Here is a 24,833-nt window from a genome sequence, read left to right as displayed (position 1 = left end):
CCGGCCTCTAAGGGTCCCTAGTAGAATTTTGAGGGCCCCACCTGACTCTTAGAGCCTGTGTCGACCTCTGGGTGCTCCAGGATATGCCTTGGAGGATATCGGGCCAGCGATCGCTGAGCCCAGTCAGTTGACAGTTCTTACTCGAAAGTTTTCGAACTTTGTGCTCATCATGAACAACAACACGAACAACATTATCACTAACGTTAGTAACACTTTCGGTTTTTTCTTCATTCTTTCGAATTACGGCTTCCTCGTATTCGAATATCGCCCCACGTCGCTTGGGCCCGATCGACGAGAAACACTTGTGTTCTCCAAATAATGATACTTGTTTCTGATTAGCATGAATGTGATTATGTGACATTTGTGGGACCCACCTTAGAGCGATATTTGATCCCTTCACATAGGCCATATTGAAGGACATAGTCCTTTTTCTCACAGGCCCTTGTATTACTGAGTCCCTGCCTAGCTAAGCTCTGTCCTTCCCTGTGTTGGTGTCTTTCCTGTGCTCTGTTCCATGTGCCCCGCGCTGTTCCCTGTCCATGGCAAATGGCGTGCTCTGTCTCGTACTTTATACCTACCGTCATTCCCTGTGCCCAGTGCACGACATTTCTGCATCTGCTCTATCTTGTGCATTATCTTGCCTGTGCCTGGTCTTGTTTGCTTCCTGTCCTGCAGTGCATATGCCATGTCCTATCCCCTGCATACCTCCTACCCTACCTGATCTTTGTCCTGTCCTACGCCCTGTCGATTCTCGTGCCCGGCCCGACCCAGTGCCTTCTCTGTCTGATGCCCCAGTTAGGTAGTCCCTCCCCATTCGCCAATGCCCTTGCATGTCGTGCCCTTCTTTTTCCGATGAGTGAGTGGTCCATGATCTTCAAACCCATCAATTATGTGGCCTTCATTCTCCTTTCTCCCCAGCATCCCCGGCCTGCCTTCGATTTTTACATCCCTGCCCTTTACCCCCACCCTACTCCGTTCAGTTCGGTTTGACCCGGTCTAGTCAGTTTGAGTCTGCTGACTTTGCCCTTCCGTATCCTTTGCTGCTCAACAAGGAGAGAGTCAGGGCTAGGGGGAGGTCCCCTGCCAAATGCTCCGCAGTGTAGGGCGAATTCTTTCAAGCTTGTGCGATCATCTGGAATCGATCGGCACGTAATCTAGAAATGCAAATTGAAAGAGAACAAGTCATTGAGCTGGTAAATGTGCATCGAAAAAAAGTGATAAAGACTGCTTCCTTCCTTGTCAAAACTAAAACATCCTGAATACTTTCAAGAAAATAGCAATATTGATCATGCTTTGGCGGCATTTGTAATTTGAATATGATGCAAAAAGCTCACTTTCGGTCGTCGAAACTTGTACGGACATTCCGTACAAGTTTTGGGACCTTCCAAAACTTGTACGGACACTGTCCGTAGTGTCCGTAGTGGTGGCGACGCCCATGTTCGTGAATGCAAGCTAATGCTATCAGTGATTAACACGAACTTTTCTCAGGGACTTTGTCCATTATTTTAGCTTTCGCCAAAACACAGCTAGCCGTATCTCCAACAATTACTCACAACCGAGCTCAATTCGCATTTCCTCGAAGAAACATTTCACATCTCACCGTTTGAACACAGCTGGAAACATGGCCGCCAGGTGGCTAACGACGCCCCCGAGCGACTGCAGCGACATCTCCAGGCCGATCCGGTGCGTTACCATGACAACCAGACTCAGCCAGCGGTAGGTGACGGCCGCCCGACCGGCCGCCCCTGGCAGAGGTGAGGGGGAGGGGTGGCAATGTCACCCGTGGACAGGTACTCTACAGGTATGTATGTAGGTACATACTCTGTTGGTAGGCAAACAACAGAGTTCGAAAACAACAGTTGTTGTGTTCCAACAGCTCTCCAAAGCAGGGCGCTAGCAATAACCAGCCAAGAAGTTACAAATTAGAAAGCTTATGAAATGCACCAATGAATACGCCTATTTATTATATTTCATACCGTAAAGTGGGGCTATTTGAAACGGATTTTACAGTTTTTGGCCTCTCCCTTCAAAACGGTTGATATTTCCTATAGCATGTAAATTGTAAAACGCAGTTCTTTGAAACCGCTTCAGATAGGTCCATTTTGGTTCAGCTAGTAACCACAAATAAACTTACTTGAAGCCTGTCTCAAATAGCCCCATAGTGTGGGGCTATTTGAGACAGTTTTAGTTGCAAGGAAGTTGAAGAAAATTGGTCAAGCTAGGGATAATTCTTTTAACGCCATGCGATTGGGAATTAAATTTTGATACTTGTGCCAAAAAGTATTTCTTTCAAATGCAGTTATGTAACCTCATAATCAGACTTTTCGTTTTTCGTTGGACGTAACATTTCGGTCTGTCAAAAAAATTGCATTACTTTATGCTTGGGCTGTCATAATATGATGCAACCCTAAGCTTTAAAAATCACAGGATGATTATATAGGAATAGTACTAAGTCAACGACAGTGAAATTTTCCAAATAAGTTGTTGTGTTTGTCTCTGGCGGCGTAAAACATATAGGCCGAAAGTTGGTGGGGCTATTTGAGACAGGCTCGCTAATGCATTTAACACACCGCAATGCATTAAAAAGGGAAAACAGTTTTTAACATGGTTGAATGAATGGCATGCATGATCGGTTGTTCCATTGCACATCAACCTGTAAAGAAATAACAGAAAAAGGTCAAACGGTTTTGATTTTATACCGATCTTTCTAAATCACTGCATGTTGTATCGAATGGCCGGTTACCGCACTGTATCAAGTAGGTACGTATACTGAAGGCTCACCTAACAGTACGTATGTATGATAAATGACCTTCAATGGTGCCTTCTGGTCAACCAGAGTAGACATGGGTTCATTACCGACTACGTCAGTGACTGATGAAGCACATTTTATGCACATATTCACAGAGGTAAGTAATATCGTCACAAACTGGAAGGTCACATTGAGCTACGATGTGTAAATATTGCTTGCTGCTAAAAGTATCATGAACCCATGGCTGATTAACCGGTGTTTCTTAGATCGAACGTTTTATACACTTTAGGCAGATGGCGGTAAGTCTTTTCGGATGCATCATATCACCTGTTTTTAGGGCCTTGGCATCACAAACATCAGCTGTATTTGGCATATGTTGAGGTTTGACGAGGTGGGTATCATCGGGATTCTGAGACATTAGGTTACACAATCGTCACTACCGTTAACAATATATAATGTCTTCATGAAAAATGTGCTTAGCCCATAAGCAAAACGATACTTACGATAGATTCGGTTGCAAAGTTTTCAAAACTTCAACCATGTTAAGGTGTAGGTAGGGGTGCTTTTCGTATAACTTAAATTGTGTTTTTTTTCTGTATTCCTCGTTTAATGCCAAAGTTCTTTCAAAAAATTTTTCAAAGTTTTCAAAAAATCCTATCAATGGAATTCACCGTTAAATTCTATATCACCCTGTGCAAAAATTGATGAAAAATATCAAACGGTTTAAATTTTACAGCAATTTTACTAAACCAATACCGTACTGTCTCAAATAGCCCCACTGTCTCAAATAGCCCCACTTTACGGTACTCATTAACAGTCATGCATTATTCTGAACGAAATCATTTGACATTTCACGTTACGACTATGTCATGCTCAATATGGTCAACAACTACCGCATTCTGTGTTTGCAACATTCGATGTAGCCCATTTTGATGTAGCTAATTTGAAAATTGGTGACATTTTGACATGAGCAATGAGCAGTCTACAAGGCAAACGGCTTAAAAAGCCGTCGCTGACGTGTTCCGTGATGAATTTGGAACACTACGCCTTGCGTTTTGTGTATTTGGCCTGCAACTGCAGTTCCCTGAGAACGGTCTACAGGCGCCGGCAATGCAAGCCGGCTGATGATATGACCACTGACCAGACAAACGGCCAGTGAGCTACCTGACTAACGACTTAGGATTAACTAGCCAGGAGAGAGCAGCCTAAAGCCTCACTGCGCCAAATAATCACGAGCGAGCGCGAAAGAGCCTTTCACGGTAAAACCGCGAAATTTAAGTATGAGCGGCTCGGCCTGACCTGCGCATCTTTTGGAAGATTCACAACCGTACATCAGTTTGACCAATGGTTTTCTCGGATAAATGATTAAGTAGCCCCATCCTTCCTGTCGTAAGGCAAGTACCACATGTTTGTCCTAGTGTAAAAAATAGCTCAAATAATCTAAAAAGGCGTCTCAGTGCTCACCTGATGGAAAAGTAAGGTCCCCGTCGACAACCGTTCGAAGTACGGGCTGGAACACACCCGACAGCAGAGACTCCTAGCGGACAAAAGGCGAAACGAGGTCAGCGACGGTCGCCGACCCCGCGAGGTCACAGCCCGTTGGGTACAGTGACATTAAACACTGCATCTTTGCGGTTTGTTTGGTTTCTAACTACCCAATTGAAAAGTCGGTGAGTGGAAACAGAACTATCTGAGGCGATAGGGGATGATTGCAAGTAGACCGTTCATAATATAATGCTGACAGTGTCAATCGTTCCAAAAAAGGCGAAACTGTCCAGTGTTCAGTGGAGAGGGCTTGATCTGCAAAATCTATTTTGTCCGGTCGTCTTGCGAAAGCACGCTCCATCAATGACGTGGAAAACAGTGAATCACAAGTCTTATCTAACAGGGTGTACATCAGCAGTAACAGTATTCCACTGACAGCCAGTTGATAACTGCCAATAAATTAGCATTATCATCAATCCCCGTTCACGAACAGGGATTCATGGGAACGCATCCATGACAGCACCACTCCAAACAAAAGCGACGCATCATATTTATTTGACGAACCGTATTTATAAATAAAAATATAACAGACTCCTACGTAACGCTCGAGAACAATACGCTCAGTGGACAGACCATGACTGGGTTCTATTAGATGATATGTTTGTCACAATGGCCAAGGCAGCCAAGATTGTTGATACAATTTCGTGACCATTCGGATAATGGGATGCCAGACCGAGGCCATTGAGTCGAAATCCATTCAGTTCCAAGTGCACTGGGTGAATCAGATAAAAACAGAATCATTTCGACCGGCATATACTAACGGGTTAATCGATTAGAAGCATAAACAACTTCCGCCTAAGCGAAAATAAACAACATTCGCCTAAGCGTAGCAACAGCTAATAATCAGTGTTGCGGATTCTGATCTGACCAAATGTATTCTGACCGTCTCAGATTATAAGGAAAAATCAGAAGGGAAGGCGTCCCCAGGGAAGGCGCAGACGTTGTGTATACGATACCCATGACCCATCTGGGTCCACGCCGACATAAACAACTTGGCAGTTCGCTAGCATAAACAGCCATGTGCACCAAATCACATGGACAGCATGACCGTCCCAGAAATCGCCACATACCAGACCCTACAGTACGAATACTGGGTACAGGCGGAATACTGGGTACTGGGTGGTGCAGACAAGTAAACCGACTTAGAAGAAGACTGTTGTCATTGATGTGAGCAGCTTTCGCCCCAGTACCACCCCACGCCCAGCGGAGGACTCTTCAGGACTACAACGGACGGCCCCAGGTAAGTGCAGGCACACTTACTTGGCCAGGAAGCTGGCGATAGTCGTCCCTCGTGCTCGTACAGTCCCGACCTAGCTCAATGTGACCCTCAGTTGTTCTTGATACCCGAAGAGCATGTCCGGGAGCTTTGTTATATTTGACAAAATAGCTGTGTTTATAATAGAAAAGTGTGCAGCTGTGGATATATGGGTGGCAAATGCAGGTGTATGTATAATGTACATACACGGTACACCTACAATTCACTGTACAATTTCACATACCTACTACGTGGATAAGAGTGTGCCTATGTAAGAGGTAAAAAACGGGCGTTAACATGATATCCAGGATAACCCTTTTCGAATCTCTTACAGGATAATCAGGATGTCAGCTCAACAGATGTTTAAGTTGTACACGCATTTCGGATTCACGATACAATGAAACCATTAATCTCCATATATCAGTTGATAACTGAAACCAAAGCTGGTGTGAACACTACTTCAAACGACACCTAGGCACCAAAAGCTCCACTAATCTGACCTATGACCAGCGCTCTCAGTCAATTTATTACAATAAGTCACTCTCCATCATTTGACTCAGCCATGCAGCAATAGTCCCCTCTCCCTCCCCTAAAACGTCCCTCCCCCCTGACTGACCTGGAGCAGGTCCATGAGCAGCGTGTCACTCAGGTAGGGCAGCACGTGCAACAGCAGCGTCAGGCCGCCAATCAGCGCCGACTCCACCGATGACGTCAGACGCCGGTGGGCGGAGCCACACACCTCAGTCACATGCGTCAGGTACTGGTGCAGAATCAGCTGTTCGCCGTATAACTCTGAAAAAGTACACCGCACAGTATCATTGCAGTTAAATCAGACGGCTGAAAGCTTAGACAATGCGCAAACCAAACTCAGATGATGCTCGACAAGCTAAAATCAATAATACCTTATGTTCGTGAAGCTGGAGCAGGTAGATCAGTCTACAAAATCATTCTTATTGTGCCACATTTACAGAAATGTCGCATGTTGCCAAGCATACGAGAGCACTGCTTTTGTCTTATTGCTTCTCTTACAGCGCAATATTTCACAAAATATCATACATCATCCTTCAAGGAGACGTAAATGTGACAAACGTGACGAGCCGAAATGCAGGAACCTTGTAACTACTAATCCATTTTTTAGTAATCAGGTTCCAGAGTCCAAAGATGCGATCTGCCCCTCCAGGCGGTATATCTTTATTGATTTATTTCCATGTGTGTATATTTTTTCTGTGCCAAGAGGTCATCACCGCGCCAGCGACCCCCACCACCCTATCCGTGTGCCAGTACCTGCAATGCTGCAGAGGCAGAGCAGCACCTTCTCCGAGTTGGAATCGCCGGTAATGTTGCGACTGTACACACCCTGAGGTCGCTCCGGCGCCGGCTGGAGCAGAGACACACAAACAGGCCATGTGAACCGGATCGAACCAGACACAGCCGGTAGAGACCGGTGTCAGCTGGATACCGGTACCGGGTACTTGGGTGATGAGGGACCTGGTTGAGGTGTTACTCTGGGATGTTACAAAAGAATGAGGTAGGAATCAATAGCTGAACACCATAGGCAGCGGAACGGGGAGGGCACCGGGGCACCGTGCCCCCTTTGATTTTGGCATTTTAACATTAGCCAGGGCGTTGCATGGAAAGAATGGAACCAAAAGTCGGCAGTGCCCCCCCCCCCCTTAACTGAAGGTGTTCCGCCGCTACTGCTGAACACGTAATCTAGTGTACGACAGTGCACAGGCATGCACGCGCTGGCCCCCCACCCGTCAGCTGGTGTGGGGACTGGGGGAGAGGGGGGGTGTGCTCTGTACATACATCCCTCTGCTCCGGGGACCCCTGCTACCAAAATCAAGGTCCAATGCAGTGATCTCAGCAGGTCTATAAAGGATACCAAGATCCTGGTAAAGTCGGGTACAGCGCTGCTGCCAGCCAATAACTGACATTCTGATTGGTCAATGGATTGATGACGTATAGTACCGTCCCACGAGAAGACGTCATATCCCTGCCGACAGTCAGTTGCTCGAAAAGGGGTGGTGCTGGGAACACGAGCCGTCAGCGAGTGTCATTAATAGCGCTGTGGAGACGGCGGCGCAGTAAACAAATGAAGTGTCAAATTCCTACTGAGAACTAATTATTTACAGTGTCACACATGCAGGCGATCAGCCATGATTGACACTTTTCGTCAGCTGGAAGAATAACATGCCGTCAGCAAGCGGGTGGCCCTTATTTCAGAAGGCAGTCGATTCCGACTATATCCAGAGGTCTGGGAGCTGTAAGAGGCACCAAAATGCATCGTCACTTACAACCCTGTCCACTCATTTCCCAGACCCCCGTCGAAGTTTATTGGCATGATAAAAGTAACTGCACGACAGAAAGGTTCTCGGGTTTCAGCAGAAGCAGTACCCTTCAAATTATAGGTATTCCGGGAACGTTGAATGGTAAAACCATGAGATAAAGCACACTAAGTCCTACTCCTAATATCATAAAACTAGACACATAGATAACATGATCGACGTTATCTATGTTAGACACAAACATATTTTCTTGGAAGGAATATTTCACCCATGCGCACTCGCGCATGAGGTACCGAATTATAAAAAAAATACCATCGCATGTTTTCTGCAACGGTATCAATCTTTTGGAATGTAGTAAGGTCCGACGGAGGTAAAAAACTAGCGACGTGAGCCACAGCTGAGAAAACGAGAGCCGAGAATCAAGACCTTGGACGTCATGTAGGTCAAGCTTGAGAAAATACCATCATACATGCTAGCACTTACAAGGAAATGATGATTATGACGACACATCCTTATAAAGGTATGCGCCTTTCAAAGCCATTATCCTTTTGCAAACAAACATTCACGAAGGTACGCTCCTACTAACATTGGCACACTCGTAGTTAACTCAATGAAGGCGTGCGTCTTGCGATTGTATGAAAACATACCTTTACAAATGCACACGTCTATAGGTACTCTGTTTCATTACAAGCTTGCGGCCGAAGTGCCTTGCTGAAAGCAGTGCGTGATTTCTGTATATGCAGCTCTTACATTCAAAGACGCAAAACATTGAACGGAGGAGGAAAATAACTTATATGGCCTTGGAGGAAAATACCGAAGGAAATTCGACCGCAAGCTTGATATGGAACAGAGTATAATACAACACCCGTCCCACCTTGAGGGCCTCGGGGTCCGAGTAGCAGACGGCCAGCATCCTGAGTAGGTTCCTGGCCAGGTGACGCGAGGTGAGCACGGGTCCCAGCCGGTGAGCCAGCCACATTACCGACTCGGCGGCTACGTCCGACACCAGGCAGCCCGACGATCTGTCGACGGAGAGAGGGCGGGGGGAGGTGAGAGGGCAGAGGTGGAGAGAGACGGAGGGGTGGAGGTATGGGGGCGGAGACAGGCACACAGATACAGGGAGACATAGTGGAGAAGAGGGAGGGAGAGAGAGAGAGGGAGAGAGAGAGGGGGGGAGAGACAGAGAGGGAGAGAGGGCAGGGGAGAGGGGAGGAGAGGAAAAGAGAGACGGAGTGAGATAAAGACACTTAGCAACACCCAGATGGGACCTATCATATGTCCATCCAATCAGATATTTCATAAACAAAGTTACGGTCGGGTGCCAATCACCATCGACTCTTCCAGTGAGAGCAGGTCATTACCACTAAATATTTGGCAGACGGCAGACCCTGAGTAACCCCATCTCAGAGATTAGGTTAGTCGTCAGTAACACAGTGAAAAAGGGCGCACATCATGGATTCATTCCTATGTTTCATAACTTTTGAAAATACCTCTTTGGGCGGGGAAGCCAGCTGTGGCAAGACTTTTTTTCTTCGAACAACAGTTTCCGAGATATAGCCTCGGGCAATTCCTGGAGGTCGCGCTGCAGCCCTATGTTTGGCGGCCTATAGCTCAGAAACTATTGGTTTTCTACGATAAAAGCATAACATGGTTCAACTCACAATCAACCATCTTTGACCTGACCTGAAAATGACCTCAGTAAAAATTGTAGACCTTATCCATGTGTACCCTGTACCGTTTACCGCTTGTCGCTATCTTGCTTTGTTCTCGAGATCTCGCTGTCGCTCCTGCTCATAATAATGGACCGGTCATAAAAATGACCTGACCTGAGGTCAACGCAGGGCGATAGCCACTTTTTTATTGTCGCATATGAATGACAATTGATAAGGCTTTAATCGTCATCAGACAAAATTTTAACTTTCAGTGGGGAAAATATCAAGGCCACTCTTTGAAAAATAGGTCAAAAGGTCACGTAATCAAAAATTTCAAAAAATAAAAACCCCAGATAGCCAAAATGTTTGTAGGTTGATTTTGAGTTGAACCATATAAAGTTTTATCATAGAAAACCAATAGTTTCTGAGTTATGAGCCGCCAAACATAGGGTTGCAGCGTGACCTCCAGGAATTGCCCGAGGCTATATCTCGGAAACCGTTGTTCGAAGAAAAAAAAATCCTTGTCACAGCTGGCTTCCCCGCCCATCACAACCCCTTACACCAGTTTTCAACGAAGAATAAAATATGTGGGTGCAAATTTAATTTTTTATTTGTCGATTTGTCGTGGAACAAATCGACAAAGTGAACTGCATCATGCAGGATACCCTAATGAAAAGTCAGTTGGGTGAAAACTGCGGCGATGCCTTGTGGCTGAACTTCGTCGAGCGACTTGTGTTGGCAATTATGTGAATTTATTCTAGTGCAATTTCTTAAAAGGTAAGTTTCAATACAGCAAACAGGTCAAAATATAATAGCATTAAAAATTTAAAAATCAATTAGCATCTGAAATATTCGGGACGCATACTGGGACACGGTAGCTAGAGCCTGAGGAAGGGAAGCGGTGCTAGAGCACGTGCCGGAGGCCTGTGGAATAGCGGCCGAATGAAAGGCTGTTCCACCATGAAAGGCTGTTTCATTGCAGAGTCTATCATACGTCCCTCTCGATGCATGAAGGATGGGAGGAGTTTCGGGCACCCGCACTGCAGACGCCATATTGGCGGCTTATGAAGGGTAACAGGTCTCCCCGATTATCGGGCGACTATCAAAACTAGTTGCAGCTACTGTAAATAATCAGCCTCTGATGCATGTCACATACAGCCGCACAATTCAGCCCTGTCATCACTGGACAGAAGGGATCATCATAGCGCAACCCGAGACCGTTACAATAACATAGGCTCATGACCAGCACTTTTACAGCGGCGAGCGACGGCCACCCACGATAAACAGCTTCCAACGCAATTAACAGTGGCCACACGGTTATACAGCAGCTGGTGGCCCTGGCTCAGTCCAGACGTGAACATCACGACAACGACGCTTCAGACAGTCCGGCTATCTCGGGCTAAAAACGGCTCCATAAACCAGATTCCGCAATCGGGAAATCACAGGCGACCTCTCTAATTTCAAATATTTATTTATGCTTTCAAGGTCTTTGGTGTGGCTGGACAAATGTTTCCATGTTTTCTGAGCTGATTATACAATATAAGGGCTTAATTGTAAACATATGGACAGTGCGACCAAAGTAAACTAGCCTTAAATGAAGCCCATATAAAGTCTAGACACGTATAAACTGGAAAACATTACACCACGACCACGGACCAAACGCGCACAGACAGCACATCACGAGAAAATACATTGTCTGAGGTCGTGCACCATCAAATGCTTAATCCGGCAGGGTATAGACATAAGTTCACAAACAGAAAAAAAAGAATGGGAGCGAGAGCATTTCAATGGCTGGTTACGGGCCCACGAGACCGTATGTAAAGCTTGATACACAGCGCCAATCCAACGCCCAGGCGGGCCCGACCACATCGCCCAAGCTCGGTTCAACGGCAAAAGATCACACCGAATGAGGATTATCAATAGACAGGTGTGACATATTATAGTGCATGTATGGCCTAAACTTTTGAATTCATTTAAAAAGGGGGAAAAAACGCAAGAAATTATCACAATAATTATTACCCCCAATAATAATATATTACCCCCAATAATTAGGGTAATTTCTTGCGTTTTTTCCCCTTTTAAAATGAATTCAAAAGTTTAGGCCATACATGCACTATAATATGTCACATCACACCGAATGTTCACATCCAGCGTAGCGCGGAAGACGGCGGCTGGTCCTGATGACTCTGGTGCGTCCTGCTCTTTGACAATGCCAATTGGGTCAACCCTCGCCCGACGTATCAATTTTCTATGTCCTGCTCGAAAGACCAGGGAGGCATATGCGACCAGCGCTGCGGAGTCGGAATTGGTGTTGGGGTACCAAAATTGTAGCGGTCTTTGTACTCCCACATGCTTCTGTACGTTGAACGCTTTATTGTACACAAAAATGAAAGACGTAAAGGGAAGGATACATTGAAAGGCAAACAAAGGAAAAAGATAGAAACAGAAGGAATGGCACAAAACACAGCCTTGCGCGCATGCAGCAAAGTGGGGTTTCTGCAAGCAGAGACAGCACATAACACAGTCAATGACACAGAAGTTAATGAGCGATGACCATTGACAGACAAAGAGAAAATGAAGATGGCAACAACCAATGATAAGCAAACATATGAAAAAGTAGATCATATGCAAAGTAAAGCGTTACCGAAGTTTCCGCTCCCAGTTCATGCCAGTCTCAGCATAGCAGTCTCAGCATGCCATCTCATCATGCCAGCTTGTCAGTTCAGGCACACACAGTTAATATTTATACATGTCTGTCAGTGCAAGACCTGAGAAAAGAGAAACCTCAGTAAGACTCGGTGGTCGCAACACTCCCCCCAGTGCTTATCCTAGGCCTGAGGAGAACACTAACTGGAGCGACCATCGTCGATTATTCAGCGTTCAGCTCAATGATCGCCGAAAACTTACGCTAGACACATTAACTCAAAATACGCACGAACGCACGCGTCAAGCACTGCACATCTCAGAGAAAAGCAGATATCGCACAGCAGCTTTAGCATCCAGCACTCAGCCTCCATGCACTGTCACCTGCCCGTTCTCCGGCCAGTCACTCAGATATCGTACAGACGCACCGCGCCGGCGAACCGTAACGCCGAAACCGTGCGCAAAACTATAGAGTCCATCATCCGCTACACCTCTCCACTCAGCGTTCGTCCGAGCAGCTCACGCAGTCGTCCGCGCCAGGCAGACGCCGTCTCTCCCCAGCCTCGCATCCTCCGCTCAGCGGCCAGAGCTCAGGAGACCCCGTCGGCGGCGGGCCAGGTCTCGGAACCAGTCCCGAGCACACAGCCGATCACAGGTCCAGCGCAGCACGCCGCCACCCCTCAGCTCCAGGACGCGGCCATGCAGTACGTCAGCAGCCCGAGGCTTCTCCGGGTCGAGCATCGAACAGTACGCTGGGCGCATCGTGTCAGTGCCAATGGATGAGGTACTGTTTAACAGGTAAGACAGGGGGCCAGGACGGTACTTGAATAGGGCTAGGATAAACAGCGCCTAGCAACAGAACTTTCACTCTTCATGACTTTCATTCTCGCTTTCACGGCCGTTTGCTCAGTTTCTTCCCTGAACGCAGCTTTCTAAAAAGCATATCTTGTTCGCTGGTCGTCGATAGGTAGATCCGCTGGAGGTCTGCACTGTCACAGTCCGGACACGACCATCATCTCCCGGAGAAACTTCCGTGACCTTGGCCAGCGGCCAGTATCCTCGTGGTGACCCCTGCTCGACCATGAGCACGATATCTCCAACTTGCAGATCGCGATCTTCATGAACCCATTTCTTCCTCTGGATGAGCATGGGCAGGTATTCACGCTGCCAGCGGCGCCAGAGCTGGTTGGCCAGAACCTGGGATTGCCGCCATTTCCCTCGACCCAACGCATCACCATCAGTGAACATCCCTGGAGGAAAGGCAGCCTGAGGGCTACCCAGAACGAAATGGTTGGGCGTGAGAGGCTCAGGGTCATTGATGTCCGAACTCACGTAAGTGAGTGGGCGACTGTTGATGGTGAATTCTACTTCCACCAGCGCGGTGTGCAGTACGTCCTCACTGACACACTGGTTGCCCAACACCACTCGCAAAGCGCGCTTAACCATCGCCACCAACCTCTCCCAAACACCGCCCATGTGGCTGGCGGTGGGAGGGTTAAAACGCCACTCGATGTGTCGCTGACTAAGTTCGTCGGTGATCTGCGCCTGATTCCACGCATCCAGACAACTCCTAAGCTCCTTTTCACCTGCGACCAGATTCGTGCCATTATCTGACCAAATGACACGCGGACGCCCTCGGCGGGCAAAGAAGCGCCTGAGGGCCATGAGGAACCCATCTGTATCCATCGAGCTCACAAGCTCCAAGTGCAATGCACGCGTCGCCAGGCAGGTGATGAGCAGCACATAGCGCTTTTCGGTCTTGCGGAACTTCCGAACGGGGAGTGGGCCACAGTAGTCAAGGCCAACACATGCAAACGGTCGAGACATGTCAAACCGACTCGCCGGTAGGTCCGCCATCATTGGAGTCGGGGGCTGCGCACTTCTCCTCCTGCAGTACGCACAGTTGTAGATGAGCTTTCTTGTTACTGATCTTGCCTTGGGTATCCAGTAGTGAAGCCGCAGCTCACTGAGCGTCTGCTCCAGACCTGCGTGCAGTGCCCGTCTGTGGACATCGGTGACGATCAGTCTGATCACGTCATCGTTCTTACTGATGAGGAGAGGATGACGACAGGTCTCAGCCAGTGGGGCATTACGGAGACGTCCCCTCGCTCGGAGCAGTCCCCGCTCGTCGACATACGGGGAGAGATGGAGAAGCGTGCTGTCCTTCGGCAGCCGAGATCCACTGGCGACAGCTTGCAGTTCGGCATGGTACGCCGCCCGTTGGAGCTCTCTGAGGACGAAAACCTCAGCTGACTGGACCTCAGCCGACGTAAGAGCTCCACTTACACGGCTGTCTTTACTCCGCCTGGCGTTCTCGCAGAATCGCAGCACCCAAGCCACCGTGCGTTTGTACTTCACCCACGATGAGTACCGGGAAGGATCCACCAGTGGCCCCTCGCTGCTCTGTGCTGCAAATACTGCTTCATTTGGAGTCTTCATTTCTGCGTCTTCTGCGCTTTGCGTTGACGTGACGCGTTCCGGAGGCCATTCTTCACGATCCTTGGTCAAGAACTCGGGGCCCGACCACCACAGTGAGCATGTCTGGAGGTCCGGGCCTGACATCCCGCGAGAGCAAACGTCTGCTGGGTTGAGCTCACCGGGAACATGGTGCCACTGCTCAGTCTCTGATGAATCTTGTATTTCTGCGATCCTGTTGGCGACGAAAGTGTGGAACCGACGACTTTCGTTTCTTAAGAACCGCAGCACCACAGAGCTGTCGGTCCACAGGAAGATTTCATCGAGACTGCACGTGAGCTCTCCTTTGACGAAGTTGGCCAGCCTCACCCCCAACACAGCAGCCTGCAGCTCAAGGCGAACAATTGTCAATTGCTTCAAGGGAGCGAGACGAGTCCGTGACATGATGAAGGAGGTGGTGTTCGTGCCGTCGGCACATGACATCCTGAGGTATGCGACTGCACCAAAGGCCTTTTGGGATGCGTCACAAAAGATGTGAAGCTCTCGACCTGTGACTTCACCATCCGGCGGAACATCAGCCGCGTAGCATCGCTGGATCTCGATGGTCTCGAGATGAGGCATCTCCGACAACCAGTTCTCCCAAGCCAGGAGTTCTTCTCCGCTCAGCTGGCAGTCCCAGTCGAGCTTCAGCTTCCAGAGGTGCTGGACGAGCAGCTTGGCCCTGAGAACAAACGGAGAGACGATTCCAATAGGGTCGAAGACCATAGACAGTCTTCTTAGAACGCCACGCTTGGTAGCTGGGACGTCCATGTCTGTTACCTTCACGCCGAGAACATCGCTACCAGGCCTCCAGACGCATCCTAGGGCACGCTGGATGCCCTGGCCGAGATGCGCCAAGTCGAGCCCGGATGCACTCATTTCATCAGCTGGGACACCTTGGAGAGCTTCTGGTTTGTTCGTGGTCCACTTCGTCAAACGGAAACCGCCCTTGGCCACCAGCTCAGTCACGTTCGTACGCATCTTCCTCGCCTGTTCTACATCTGGAACCGAAACAAGCAGGTCATCCATGTAGAAGTTGCGCTTGACAGATTCAACAGTGGCTCTCGACTCATCTGTGTCCTCCTTGTGGTCCTCCGCCGTTCTTCGTAGAGCGTAGTTGGCCAGGGTCGGGCTACATCGGGCGCCAAATATGACGACCATCATTTGATATGTATCTGGAGGCCTGCTCCTATCCATGTGCCGCCACAAGAAGCTAAGCGCCGGCTGGTCCTCCACTCTCACCCGCACTTGGTGGAACATTGCTTCCACATCGGCCACGAGCGCCACTTTCTCCTGTCTGAACCTGATCAGAACACCAACCAGACTTTGCAGGAGATCAGGGCCGGTGATGAGGGCATCGTTGAGGGAGATTCCTTCACAGCGGGCAGCGGCGTCGAACACTACGCGGACTTTCGACTTGTTCGGGTTGCTTACCGCGTGATGGGGGAGCAGCCATCTCTTTTCGCTGGGCCTGGCCAGCTCCTCCGGTGACACTTTGCGGGCGTAGTTCTTCGTCACATAGCCCATCAGAACGTCTTCATAAGCGGCAGCTTTTGCTGGGTCACGAGACAGGCTCCTCTCCAACGATTGCAGTCTTCTCTCGGCCATCTTCCTGTTGTCAGGCATCTTCACGCCGTCTTTCTTCCACAGCAATCCGACCTCATAGTGACCATCTCGCAGCTTAGTCATCTCGTTGAGAGTAGCCTGCGCTCGGATGTCATCACGTGAACGAGACACTTGCCCTTCAAACATACTGCCGAACGACTCAGTAGCCCAGAAATCCTTCACAGCATCACAAAGATCCGATTCCTCAGTGGCCCGATGAATCAACATCACATCTCGCACTTGTCTGGGAACAAGCTCAGCCACAGATCCGGTGAGCGTCCAACCGAAGACAGTCCTGATTGCTACAGGATCCCCTGGGTTTCCTGTCCTCACCTCGAGCTGGAGAACTGCCTCGATGACGTTAGCCCCTAAGAGGAGCTCTACCTTCCGTCCACGGCAGTCCGGTAGCTTCAGGCCCTGGACATGATGCCAGTGCTTCACTGGGAAGTGAGGCACCGTCAGATTGATTTCCTTCACTGAGAATGCTTCCGGCACTACAACTGCGTAGCCTTCATCTCCGTCAGTGATCAGCTGCAACTGCAACCTCCTCGTCCTCTGCTGGGAGCCACTGCCTTCCACGTTTCGCAGCCGAAGTGTCTGCTGCTCTCCCTCCAGACCAAGTTCTTCAACAACATCCTCTGCAACCAGGGACGTCTGAGAGCCAGGATCAAGGAGCGCACACACCTTCCTGGTCTTACCACCTTTGCCGACAATAGTGACCTGCACCACCTGCAGGAGAGTTGTTACAGGCTTGCCACCCAGAGATGCGGCAGCAACCACTCGCTGTCCGTCCACCTCAGAGCCTGGCACCTGGCTACTGGACTGAACGCCGACCCTCTTGCTGCCATGCAGCAGCCTGTGGTGCTTCATCTTGCAACCCTCGATGTTACATCGTTTTGCAAAACGACAATGTCTGACTACATGACCTTTCCTCAGGCAGAAGAAGCATGCTCCGGACTTGGAGACAAGGATGGCTTTCTCGTCCACAGGCTTGCTGAGGAACGTGGGACAGGTTGTTACATCATGGAGAGCTTCACAGCAGATGCAGACCTTGCCCGACATGTGCTGAGCCTCCGTCACCAGTGCCGTTCGCTGGACTGTCCGTTCCATGGCGCCTCCTTGTTTCCTCCCCTCGTTGGCACTTCTTCCTGTTGGCTGCCTGCCAGGCTGCTTCGAGACAGCAGCATAGTTCAGGGCTATCCTGACTTGCCTGCGCAACCAGGAATCCAGGTGCAGAAGACTGGGTCTTGCAGGCTCGAGACTCAGAACATGTTCACTCCACCTTTTCATGAGATCTGAAGGCAGCTTTTGCACGACACGCCTCAGATTCTCAAAACTGTTCAGGTCCCCATCGTATTTCATACTTTCAAACACAGCTATGGCGCAATGGATTGTGGACTGGAATCTTTCTAGGCTGATCGGGTCCTGCAGAGAAGGAGAGGGACATGCAAACACCTTCTCCAGAGTTGAGCTCACAATGTCCTCCTGTCTGCCGAATCTTTCCTGGAGCATCTTGATCGCCTCACCGTACAAATTCCCATCATACAGCAGCCCCTTTATGGTCTGTTGCGCCAATCCGGTTACTGCAGACTGAAGATGAATCATCTTTTCAGTGGGCGTCAGCATCTCCTGATCATGTACCAGGGTGCGAAAGAGCGCAAACCACTTCACCCACTCTCCCGGATTACCATCAAACTTCGGAAGTGTGAGTCGGGGAAGGGCACAGTGAAGCAGTGGTTCTGAAACACCACGGGTTTGTAGTTGAGAAGCACCTGGATGCTGGTTGGCTCCATCAGTGGTAAGCTCATTCCCATTCCGAGTGGGTACATTGACACCAGCACTGGTCACAGCAGCGTCAGCTACACCAGCTGTAACAGGACACTGATCAGGATGGGGACGTTCAGAACGATCACGTGGTACATTGAGACAATGGGGGAGGTCTGAACCCAGTGTCGCAGGTTCCACAGCAGAGCCACGATCCAGCCCAGGACGGTCAGTGGGAAGCTGAGCCGCGGGTTCTCCAACAAAGTCATCCATCCGATCCCTGTTAAGATCATCCCCAGTCTCTGCGGCGCACAGAAGCTGGGCCTCGAGTTCAGCAGCTGCTCTGGCGTCCTCTGCCGCCTGTAGCTGAAGTTTCCTCTGTATTTCCTGTTCTTGCTTTTGCAACTCCAGCCGTTGTCCAAGTTGCTTAGCTTCAAGACGCTTTACCTTTGCCGCAATCCTGGCTCTGTCAGATGCCGTGGACTTGGAATTGGAGACATGGCTGCCAGATGCCACAGATGGTGCCTCGTCCTTCCGGCTGATCAAATGCTCTTCGATTCTGCTAACAGCGTCCTCATATTGTTTCTCTACATCCTTCATGTACACTGCAGCTGATTCGAGCTCCACGTCTTCTGTCAGCAATGACACATACTGCTCATTCACCTCCTGAATTGCCTCCAAGGCCTGATCCAGATCCTTCAATAGCTCACTTAGCTGGGTGCGGCTTCCCTTTGCATCGATGATGATGAAGGCACGTCTCCTGATCCTGGTCAGGTTTCCCAGCTTCTTAGCCCTGGCACCTTTCAGCGACTTGACATCCATTTTGTACAATAATTCAACAGACTGAGCAGCAGAGAGATGAGCCGATCCTTGTAGGTATGAGACTTCAATGTCCAACACGGACTTCGAAACTGTAGCGGTCTTTGTACTCCAACATGCTTCTGTACGTTGAACGCTTTATTGTACACAAAAATGAAAGACGTAAAGGGAAGGATACATTGAAAGGCAAACAAAGGAAAAAGATAGAAACAGAAGGAATGGCACAAAACACAGCCTTGCGCGCATGCAGCAAAGTGGGGTTTCTGCAAGCAGAGACAGCACATAACACAGTCAATGACACAGAAGTTAATGAGCGATGACCATTGACAGACAAAGAGAAAATGAAGATGGCAACAACCAATGATAAGCAAACATATGAAAAAGTAGATCATATGCAAAGTAAAGCGTTACCGAAGTTTCCGCTCCCAGTTCATGCCAGTCTCAGCATAGCAGTCTCAGCATGCCATCTCATCATGCCAGCTTGTCAGTTCAGGCACACACAGTTAATATTTATACATGTCTGTCAGTGCAAGACCTGAGAAAAGAGAAACCTCAGTAAGACTCGGTGGTCGCAACAAAAATCTTGCCGACTCTGACTTAGGAGACGGAGCACTACGTGCTCCAAAGTCATACTCTTCACCTGTTTGCTTGACCATATTACGCTCGTTGATCTTACGCTCGTTTTCAAATTATACCTTATCGATGCTCTCAGCCCATACTTTTATTTTGGACGAGTGTTTTCAGCGAAAAACAGCAGAACACGGCGTTATCTGATATTATCTTATATTAGATTGTATTTTTACTTGTATTTACGTCAGCACAAACTCCACAACAGGGTGGCTATTACGTGTCAATTGTCAGAATAAAATGGTTAGGAGAGTCAAAAAAAGGTATACGGCAACGGGCAAACAGCAATCATCAGCCGCCGCAAAAGCACACAAAACACCAACACAGCGAAGCGAGCTCCTCGGGCTCTCCCAGGGCACGCACTCTGTGTGCCGCAATGATCGCAGTCTGCGTGTCACACATCTGGCGCGGTGTGTGCAGGCCCAGGTCGCACCGCGCGCCAGACACATGATCGTAACCGCAGGTTGTTTGAAATAAACAAACAGCATTCGCTAGCATTGTGTTTACGACTTTCAATAGCCTCTCGTTAGTCGCGGAGTCGTTCCCGTATACAAACAGACAATATCTCACGCGCGAGACGACCAGGCCCTGCACGACTGCAAGAAGCATCCGCCGCATGTTTGTTGCTTTACATGATATTCATATTCTGCATTATGCAAGCTTTTTGTTATGTAAGGAAATGGAACGCGCAACGGCTCGTTTCAAGCAAGAAAACAAGATCTCCGACATAAACTTTACTATCATGATATGGACTTTGAGAAATGTCCGGAGTCGGAGCTGCAAGCGGAGTCGGAGTCGAGGTCGATTTTTTAAGTCAAAGTGTGAGTCGGAGTCACCAAAACAATCCGTCGACTCTTCGGCCCTGGGTGCGACACTGTCGCCGTTGAGAGAGAGAGAGAGAGAGAGAGAGAGAGAGAGAGAGAGAGAGAGAGAGAGAGAGAGAGAGAGAGAGAGAGAGGGAGGGGAGGGAGGGAGGGAGGGAGGGAGGGAGGGAGGGAGGGAGGGAGGGAGAGAGGGAGAGAGGGAGGGAGAGAGGGAGAGAGGGAGGGAGAGAGAGAGAGAGAGAGAGAGAGAGAGAGAGAGAGAGAGAGAGAGAGAGAGAGAGAGAGAGAGAGAGAGAGAGAGAGAGAGAGAGAGAGAGCATACCTAATGTGCGTTAGAATTGGCAGTTTGCTCATATGTAAGTAAGACAATTTATTGAAAAAGTCCGGAATATACCTATTTTTGATCCTGGTTCTTCTTCGGAGGGCGTTTCATTCCACCGAAGAAGAATCAGATTCGAAAAAAAATATTTGGGACTTTTCAATTAATTTTCTGTCGGTATGAGCAAAAGCTTCATTCTAGCACCCACATAAGTAATTATTTTTGTGGAGCTTATGAGGCGTCACAACGCTTTGGAGGTAAATTACGCATATGCAATTGCGAATAAGCATATGATTAATGATATTAGCATAGTCTTACGCATTGTCACAGTGAATGGTAAGATCTTCTTTTAATTTCATCGCGCTGGCTGCACTTCGCCTGATGCTGATTATTCCCCCTGTCGCTGTTACAACCTTATCAAATGTGTCCACGATACAGATATTCTTTAGAGGCGTTTTACTTATCGTTGGAGGCCATAATCGTGCTTTTCGGTAATGTTTCTTAGCAAACTGACTGTTGTACCCTACTTTTCACGTCCAGCTGTGGCCATGCCTCTCTCGAAGGTGACCTTACGTGGGCTCGCGGCCGCCGTCTCGCCGTCTGCGTGCAGTGAAGATCAGTCTCCACACCACTTCAGTCAAGGAACAGTACCCATCCTACAAGAGCATTACGACAACAAATGTCACGAGCCCACCGATTTTGACTGCCCAACAAGCGATGACGCTTCGCAACAGCCGGCGGCGGCGTCCGCAGAACAGCTGGGCGGACTGGTCAGCGACATCGTTCAAAGACTGCTGCCCAACGGGTCGGCGCCTAAGGTTGAGCCAGCACCCCTGGCCAGCGCGCCAGGGTCTGATGACCCGACACCGGCGACCGCCGTCTGCAACGGGAAGCGCTCAGCAGGTAGGCGCGGCCTCCGGGGTCCTTGGAGGTGTGGGAGTTACGAGATATACACATTATTGGCACTGATTCATGCATGATGAACTCATACACTCACGCAATACTTATGCAATACTCCGAGTGACAAACTTCTAGGACATAAACTGTAGGAATGACAGAATCACAAGGTTTTTTAGAGGCATGATCACTTAATTTGACCAGGTGACCTGACCTCATGTGACCTGTGGTAAAAATTTCACACACGACGCGAAATTGATGTAGTAAAAGGTATAGCAAGTTTCGCGTCGCGTCTGGTGGGCAGCTTCCCTAGCGCCAAGTTTGCCCCCCCCCCCCCCCCATCTGGGCGAAGATTAGGTAATTTTGTACAGGGAGAGTTAACAATGCAGCAAGTAAAATAGCTCCCGGACGAAATGCCTGAATGAGAAGGTAATGATGTGAGCGTAGGTACGTACTTTTAGCCAAAACGTCGCAAGATGCCGAAGCCTAAATAATGTGAGAATATGCATCGGGGCGATAAAAATAAATGCAAAAATCGATCAGAATGTCATTTACATAAACATCTGCATCTTCAACACAAACACAGTCATCTTAGTGATCTAAGTGTCTGTTCGATCCGATTTGTTTTGATTGTTTTGTTGGGTAAGGCTCTCGGTCTTATGAAACCATTTCAGAGCCGGAAGGATGATAGGAAGTAGGGGAATACATTAGTCTGGGCGGGCACCCTAGTGACTCGTTGGGGCTGAGCCCATCGCGAGGACGGGCTACCCGGCCTCCTGACAGGTGGCGCTACCCGCCTGGGATAGAGCTGCCCGTCCAGCCCGGAGCACGGGGTGGAGGCGTGGAGGAGAAGGATTTGACAGGAGAAGGATTCGACTATCCTGAGGATGGGCACGACGGAACGGAGGTATTTGATCCAATCTGAGCATTACATGTCTTCCTCGTGAAGACGATTTATTGAGTGCGATCATTTCCCCGTCGACCCCCCTCCCCCCCGCGGCTGGGCCTGGGCGCGCCCCTGTGACCGGTCAGTCAGCTGACCGCCCCCGGAGCCCCGCGGGCCGGCCGCCCAGTGCAGTGACCCGCAGTGACCGATCGGGTTGTGGCGGTGAGCGCTCGGTGGCGCGGCGGCGCGGTGCTGGACGACGGTGAAAACAGGCGCCTGGGGCGATTTGATCAAGGCTCTTGACATTTACTCGCACAAACCACGTGACAATCACTGTGTAGAATCGAGAGGGGGAGAACTTCTCCATAGTCACGTGACCAAATATGCCCTCCGGCGCCCTGTCTTCACCAGTGCAGTGTCCGCAGTGCTGCTTTCTTCTCAGTTTCTCATCGTTCTCTTTCTCTCGCTGACAGTAAGGATAGGAATGCCAGTGAAAACGCACAAAAGAACATCGGATTTTACCGAAGTTAAGTAGCAGTACCAATTGAGTGAACACCAAATTCCGGTCTAGTGGCGCATTTCGAAACGGATTCAACTTGTCCGCTTACTACTACTGGTCAATAGCGGCACCGTTCGTCTCTACCATTAATTTGTTCATCGCATTACGCCTCCAACAGAAGCTAAGACGTACATTTTTCTCGCCCTGCAGGTCACCCGATGGCAGTGAGGGCTTCTCCACAGCGCTTCTCTCGAGCTCCCGACAACGAATACCCGCGAGATCCGACCCCAGTGAGCAGGGTCCCGGGATGGACTGTGCGCGCCGCCCTGGCGCTCAAACAGGTGAGCAGATGTCTGTACTTTTTTTCTCTGAATGAGCGGATACGGTTTTGGTGGTGCAACTACAAAAATTACGTGATTCAAATGCATTGGAAACATAATGACTTTAGAGAACTGTTACACTGTCATCGAAGGAATGGCGACACAATGCCTTTCAAAGCGAAGTATCCACAGCATTGACATTAGCAAAAACGAATTAATACTTATCATTTAGCACTTAACTCTTGTGAGCTATCGATGTTTTTTTCCAGGTTTCCTATCTTTCATAGTTTTCGAGATGATCAGGTGTAGCCAAAGAAGCCTCTCCTCACCAATTCACAGTGGTGAATACGGGCCTTACTAACAACTGGATAAAATAAGATGGCTGGCCAGGCGACGTACGATAGCTATGATGCTTTTTTAATATAAACACGGTAATAGATGGACGTGAAACCGTAAAATGGCACTCATAGACAAATCAATAAGTAGATATTTATTCGTTCATATCTAGCATTGATATATAACAAGCTCTGCTAGCGCCATCATACGGCGTCAGCTGGCAAACTATCCAGAAAATAGCACGGCCCGTGAATACGACCGAGATCCCATCCAGGCGCAGCGGATTTCGTAATAATTCGTACAAGGAGTCGCTATAATACCATTATATACACATCTAAAAACATAAGCAGGGGCTGGTAACCCTTTGCTTATTTGAAAGCGGAGTCATGATGCTGATGGACGATTGCCAGGTGCAAATAACTGCGACGAACGCCTTGCGCCGACAGCCATTGTAAATCTAACGGCATACAGATAAACAGCTCGAATAATCGTCCAAGATCTGCAAATCAATCACGGGGTTTAGGGGGGACGAGAGGCCGCATAATTGAAAAACACATTAATTAGTGTTGTCAGCACCTCACCAAAGAAATAACTAGAGTAGATACCATATATGAGATTATATTTAATACAACAATGACCAAGACGTTATCCCTTTGAACTGTTCACTTATCATTTCTATTCAGTTTTTTTTTATGGGCGTCCAGTTCAGAGCATGAGGGAGAAAGGCAAGGGAAGGGCACTGAGAGGAAACCTGGGAGCGAAAAAGTATAATAAGCGAAACGTGACGCCATAGACCGGTGCCCAGTGATGTCACCGGCCGGTGTGTGCCCAGTGACGTCACTCACCTGGCTCGCGCTGGCTCGGCCGTGTCCTCTGTAGATACGATAGATGCCCGCTCCTGGCGGTCCGCCTCTCGTCGCTGGTGGCCAGACATGGAGCCAGAGTCTCCGTTTTCATCGTCCATGGGAAACACTCCTGAGAAACACCAGGGACGGGACCGGTCACAGACGGGTAACGAGGGGCAACACGCAGGGTAATGGTCAGGTTACGGACCCGTAAGTCAGGAATCTGTGGCCAGTGTACCCAGCAAAAAAAAAAAATGCTGCCTGTGATTATCTATTGTTCAAGTCACCACCGAATTTCCCCAGCCACACGAAATAAGTTACTAACCGATTATGTGAAAAAAAAATATCGACTTATGTTTCAACATCTGTATTTTGTGTGTGTGTTTTTTAAATTATTTAGTTGAATCACAAGGTCATGATTTCAACATTTGCATTTGTTTTTGATCAAGTTGATGGATACATGCATCCGGGGTAGGTTGATCACGTAGGGACCTACCACATAACAT

At 48.9% G+C, this 24,833-nt stretch overlaps 2 protein-coding genes and 1 long non-coding RNA gene across 3 annotated transcripts; all 3 read right to left on the bottom strand.

Moving 5' to 3' along the window:
• Positions 1-1,600: 1,600 nt before the first annotated feature.
• Positions 1,601-24,833, bottom strand: LOC122377214 (WD repeat-containing protein 81-like; the record flags this gene model as incomplete). The annotated part of the gene is made up of 7 exons (XM_043357171.1): positions 24,824-24,833; positions 24,328-24,457; positions 8,712-8,859; positions 6,834-6,927; positions 6,166-6,341; positions 4,214-4,286; positions 1,601-1,745 (listed from the first exon to the last, which is right to left on the bottom strand). Coding segments are annotated over exons 1-7 (776 nt in total), but the record flags the coding sequence as incomplete, so codon positions are not given.
• LOC122377215 lies at positions 11,848-15,390 on the bottom strand. Its single transcript, XM_043357172.1, has 2 exons — positions 12,134-15,390; positions 11,848-11,985 (listed from the first exon to the last, which is right to left on the bottom strand). Exon 1 carries the CDS (start codon positions 15,355-15,357, stop codon positions 13,039-13,041), a length of 2,319 nt encoding a protein of 772 aa, XP_043213107.1. The 5' UTR covers positions 15,358-15,390; the 3' UTR covers positions 11,848-11,985; positions 12,134-13,038.
• On the bottom strand, positions 18,900-19,344 carry LOC122377216. The gene is made up of 2 exons (XR_006255817.1): positions 19,186-19,344; positions 18,900-19,037 (listed from the first exon to the last, which is right to left on the bottom strand). It is a non-coding gene; the product is annotated as an uncharacterized LOC122377216 (long non-coding RNA).

This window comes from Amphibalanus amphitrite, unplaced genomic scaffold (genome assembly GCF_019059575.1).
Source record: "Amphibalanus amphitrite isolate SeventyFive unplaced genomic scaffold, NRLGWU_Aamphi_draft 002633F_arrow, whole genome shotgun sequence".
Classification (NCBI taxonomy): Eukaryota; Metazoa; Arthropoda; class Thecostraca; order Balanomorpha; family Balanidae; genus Amphibalanus; species Amphibalanus amphitrite.
This window is presented reverse-complemented; position numbering and strand designations above follow the sequence as displayed.